We start from the raw sequence: 5,173 nt of genomic DNA, 5'->3' as shown, positions 1-5,173 counted from the left end.
GAGGGAAAGAGATTTGTCTAAAGGAACAGAGCAATTTAGTTACAGACCTGGGACTGAAGCCAGAGTCTCTCATGTATCAGTGCGCTCTTTATGTCAAACTGTAGTCCTCTTTAGAGTTAAATAAACCTCAGTTTGAGACCATGAAGTTCTGTGGTGGCAGATAATGTACCCAGAACTTGGACAGTGGAAAGCCTGAGTTTGAAACTAGGATCTGGCATGAACGCACTGGATGACCTTGGGCAAATTCTTAAAGATAGGTGGGATCTCGGTTTCCTAATCTGGAAGACTAAAATAATAACTTAAATAATAGCACCTTTCTCACAAGCTTGCTGTGGGGCTTATTTGGGGTAATGAAGGTGGAAATGTTTGTCAGCTTTTGTTTGTGTGTGTGTAGTAAAAATCACATAATACAAGGTCTGCCTTCTTAACAAATCTTTCAGTGTACATACGGTTCTGTTACCTATAATCACAGTGTTGTACAGCAGATCTCTAAAACTTACTCATCTTGCATAACTAAAACTTTATACCCATTGAACAGTAACTCCGAAATCTCAACCCCCTCCTGCCAGCCCCTGGCAACCACCATTCCACTCTCTCCTTCTATGAGTTTGTTCTACATACATCATATAAGTGGAATCATACAGTATCTGTCCTTCATGGAATGTCCTCCAGGTTCATTGATGTTGTCACATATGGCAAGATCTCCTTTTTAAAGACTGAATAATATTCAACTGTGACTCGCAGCGATGGGCTTGACCATATGCTGATGATTCTGCTGATCTGATTCCATAGCTGCTGATGACAGGTGAGGCCAAAGAACAAACATTGATCTGGTCTCTCCCTTCTATGTCTATCTCCTGTAGATGAACCCAGCCGGTGCTATTTCCATGACGGTGATGGGGTATGTGAGGAGTTTGAACAAAAAACTAGCATCAAAGACTGTGGTGTCTACACGCCCCAGGGGTTCCTGGATCAATGGGCATCCAACGCTTCCGTATCCCATCAAGACCAGCAGTGCCCCGGCTGGGTCATCATCGGCCAACCAGCAGCATCCCAGGTAAGCTCCCAGCCACACGTAACATTTCGTGCAGACATTCTGAATCTCTGTTCTGCCCCTCAAGGTTGCCCATCACAAAGACAGTGTCATTGGACATGGCCACTTGATCATATCTCTAGCCAAATATAATTTTTTTTTAATGCATATATAGGGAATTCTCTAGCAGTCCAGTGGTTAGGACTCCACGCTTTCACTGCCAAGGGTACGAGTTCGATCCCTAGTCGGGGAACTGAGATCCTGTAAGCTGCACAGTGTGGCCAAAAAAAAAAAAAAAAAAAATGCGTATATAACTTTATCATATTTTTATCAAATATTCCTCCATAGGACTGTGCCATTTTATATTCTTATCGGGAATGTATGAAAGTGTTTGTTTCTCTCCAATTTTAACAACAGAGTGTATTGTCAACTTTTGGATTTTTACTATCTCCGTAGGTAAGAAAATGTCATCTCATGTTGTTTTAATTTGCATTTCTTTTACTACAGTGAAATTGAGATTCTTTTTGTATGTATGTATCATGGTCATGTTCCTTTCTTTTTCTATGAGCAGTCTCTTTATCCCATTTTTCTATTGGGACTTTGGTCTTTTGCTTCTTGATAGTTGGAAGTGGTTTATTTACCAGCGAGATGAGCTCTTGTTTGTGATGTATGTTGAAAATATTTTCGCTCAGTCTGCAATTTTTCTTTTGACTTTGCTTATAATGCTTTTTTTCAAATTTTTTTATAAAGTCATTTTAAAAAAAAAGTTTATTGATATGTAGTTGATTTACAATGATGTGTTAGTTTCTGCTGTACAGCAGAGTGACTCGGTTCTACACATATATATTCCTTTTCATAATATTTTCCATTATGGTTTATCACGGGATATTGAATATAGTTCCCTGTGCTCTACAGTAGGACCTTTGCTGTGTCTCTATTCTATATGTACTAGTTTGCATCTGTTAATCCCAAACTCCCAGTCTTTTCCTCCCCTACCCTCCTCCCCCTTGGTATCCACAAGTCTGCTCTTTATGTCTGTGAATCTGTTTCTGTTTCCTAGAATTGATATCATATGGTATTTGGCTTTCTCTTTCTGACTTACTTCACTTGGTATGATAATCCCTAGGTCCATCCATGTCGCTGCAAATGGCCAAATGCAATCCTAAGGTCTCATGAGACCTGTTTGTCAGCGATTGGACATGGAAGGGTTAAGGGCAAGAAACGTCAGCATAGTAGGGGTAATGACTGTCCTCCTGTGTCCCTACCTATTGTAAGTTATATCTGGGGAAAGCTCTCCATTTTGGATATGCCACTGGAATTCAGTGGGATAAGAACAAATTCTTGGGGAGAGTCTCACTTTCGAGGCGGGCAGAGTGTCAAGTTGTGTGCTCCTTGAGCACTCTCCCGTGAATTAACAGTGCCTCTACCATGAATTTGCTGTGTGGCTTTGGGCTAGTCTTCCCACCTCTCTGGGCCCCATTTTCCCCATCTTTAAGTTAGAGGGTAGTTGAGCTGGATGATCTCCAAGGACCTTCCCGACTCTAAAAAGCTGTGCCTCGTTCCTTAGTCCCCGAATGCACTAGTTATGTCCCAAGGTTCTTCCCCAAGGGACCGTCAGGTTAGTTGAGGGAGCAAGAGTGCTGGGGCCACCAGAGCTGATGTGATTCTCGGGATGGCCATACTGTCCCCAGAGCCCCCTTTCCAATTATCCTGATGAACAAGCACCTGCCTTCTTCCGAGATCCTTGTTTCCCAGAGACACGACTCAGTGCTTCCTACTGCCTGGCCCCATAGCCGTTTCTGAGGCCGGCCTCCCTCCTGGCCTTGCAGATGAGCCATTACTCCTAGCCATTCCTCTCTAATATTGCTTCCCTGACTCAGGGTCGGTGGGGTGGTTGGGGGGAGGCCTGGTTTCTAGATGAAAGAGAAATGTGACCTTCTGGGGCCCAGTGAAAATCATCGGAAGAGGTACAAAAGGAGTCCAACCTCACTTACAGTGTTTATTTGGTCATTTTTTCATTTATCTGATTGTGTTTACGTGCATTAGATTCTTTATTCATTCATTTGCTTCTGACTGCCCCAAGGAGGATGGAAAGAAATGGAGGCGTGGTATTCCCTGACATTTCCCATGTGTAGTGCCAGCCGGGTGCATGAATGAATGAACGAACAAACGAATGAATGAATAAATGAGTGCTTGTGTAGGCCTCATCCTGCCCCGTGCCACCTCTGTATTTGCTGTGTCCATCTCTGGCTATACCCGTGCTCTGAACTCTAATTGCCTGTTTCTGTGTCTGGCTCCCCCTTTAGACTCTGCTAGTTTTGTGAAAACAGTTTTGAGGTTTTGTTCACTTTGTTCCTCCATCTTCAAGCACAGGGTCTAGATAAGACTAGGAGTTCAGGAGATGTGTATTTAATTGACTGTAGATACACACGCACACACACGCACACACGCACATTGCTACCTCTCTCACACAGAGTGTCCTGCTTCAGGAACAGCAGGGCTGGCCAGCAATAGAGCCAGGAATTCCAAATTCAGCACCTCCATCCAGTTCCTAGAAATGTTTAAAAAACATCATTCAAACAAGGGTATTATTAACACACTCAGAATCTCACATGAGCAGGTGTTGAGGTAGCAGCTGTGCTTAAAAACCACCCAAAGTTTATTGCTACTAATGTGAGAAAAGGAGAGAAAGAATTTTCCAGTCTTAGCATTTGAAAAGAGACTTTGCGGGGCAATTATTCCAGCCTCCTAAGGAGGGGAGACTGTCAGGAATCATGGGTGATTATCTCTTCCTAAACAAAAATCCAATTAAAAAAAATCATTATAAATACTAGCTCTTCGATCTACAAAGAGGAGATGAGGAAACAAAATCATCCTATTGAATTATTCATTGTAACCAATTTTATTTTAATGAAATCGACTAGGTTCCATTACTCTGGGCTTGGACATAATCTTGGTTACAAGGAGACTTCAGCTGTAACTAAATTTGCCATAATGAGATCAACTCACTGGAGAATACAGGGTCAGGGTAGGGGATGTGTGTGCCGTCTGAGTGCAGGGCTGGGCAGGGCGGCCTGGAGGCCTGCAGAACAAAAGTCCCCCCAGTTCCCTGTCTCAAAGCAAGTGCCTAGAAGTCATTCACACACCGCCCCCATCATGCACAGGCCAACATGTGCGCACACACACGCAACCTGCGTAACTCCGAGTAAAGGCTCTTCCTGGAGTGTAAACATAGCTCCCTTCTGACAACAGAGAAGAGGAAGGAGTCTAACCGTGGCCTGCGTTACCCTGTACAGTGATTAGAGGAGGCTGGTGGTTAATTTTCACCCTGTCAGGGCCTCCAGTGAAGAGGTTGATGGCTTGAGAGAGGGAGTTGGGGGGTGTTAGACGCACCGTGTGCCCCTTACCTTCCCTCAACACAATTATACACTCGTCCTGCTCCTCCCTCCTCTCTCTCTTTCTCTCTCTGTTTCTTTTACACACGTACAGACAGGCACGCACACGCACAAACACATGAACACCCTACAGGAACAGGCCGTGTAGATGCAGGGGCCCCTATCCAGAGAGCGAGTACCAAAGCACAGGGTGGAGAGTGGGGCAGGGAACCAGTGGTTGTCGAGGTCCACCAGCCACTGTACTGGGCCCTCATACACACTTCATAGCCAGCCCCCTCGCCATTCTTCAAGGAAAGAATTATTACCTACCTCTGAGAAGCTAAGGGGTGGAGTGTTTTCTCCAGGGTCACACACAGCCCATAGTGGGAAATCTAGGATTAAAAGGATCTCATGGAAGGTGACATTGGGAGCTTGGGAGTATGTGGTCCTGTCCAAGAGCTGCAAGTAACTGGATTCCTGCAGAATATCGCTGTGAATCGAGCAGAAAGAGTCGTGGATGGACAGATCTTTGTGTTGGTGGCACTGTGCACACTCCATGAAGTGCTTGAATTCTCCACCTACAGACTTCCCGGGCACTGCCCACACCTTGAGTTCAGGACGCTCCCTTTCCCTGTCTCAGTGGCCCTGTTCCTGGTAGCCTGGTGTTCGCTACGATGCTCCATCAGGTTGGGGAGTGATGAAATGACCTCAGTTGTGTCCGTTTCCTTTTTACAAACCGGTCTTGTCCCACTCTCTGTCTTTCCCT

The 5,173-nt window shown here is 44.9% G+C and overlaps 1 protein-coding gene across 1 annotated transcript in view; it reads left to right on the top strand.

Annotated features, from left to right (window-relative positions):
• PAPPA (pappalysin 1) overlaps positions 1-5,173 on the top strand; it is a gene marked incomplete at its 5' end in the record, with an annotated part of 257,734 nt that overhangs the window by 150,169 nt on the left and 102,392 nt on the right. The window contains 1 exon segment of the mRNA XM_007449800.1: positions 864-1,057. Coding sequence (XP_007449862.1) covers positions 864-1,057 — 194 coding nt within the window.

Source organism: Lipotes vexillifer, unplaced genomic scaffold (assembly GCF_000442215.2).
Source record: "Lipotes vexillifer unplaced genomic scaffold, Lipotes_vexillifer_v1.1 scaffold230, whole genome shotgun sequence".
NCBI classification, from domain to species: domain Eukaryota; kingdom Metazoa; phylum Chordata; class Mammalia; order Artiodactyla; family Lipotidae; genus Lipotes; species Lipotes vexillifer.
The sequence above is the reverse complement of the archived record's forward strand: the minus strand, read 5'-3'. Positions and strand labels throughout refer to the sequence as shown.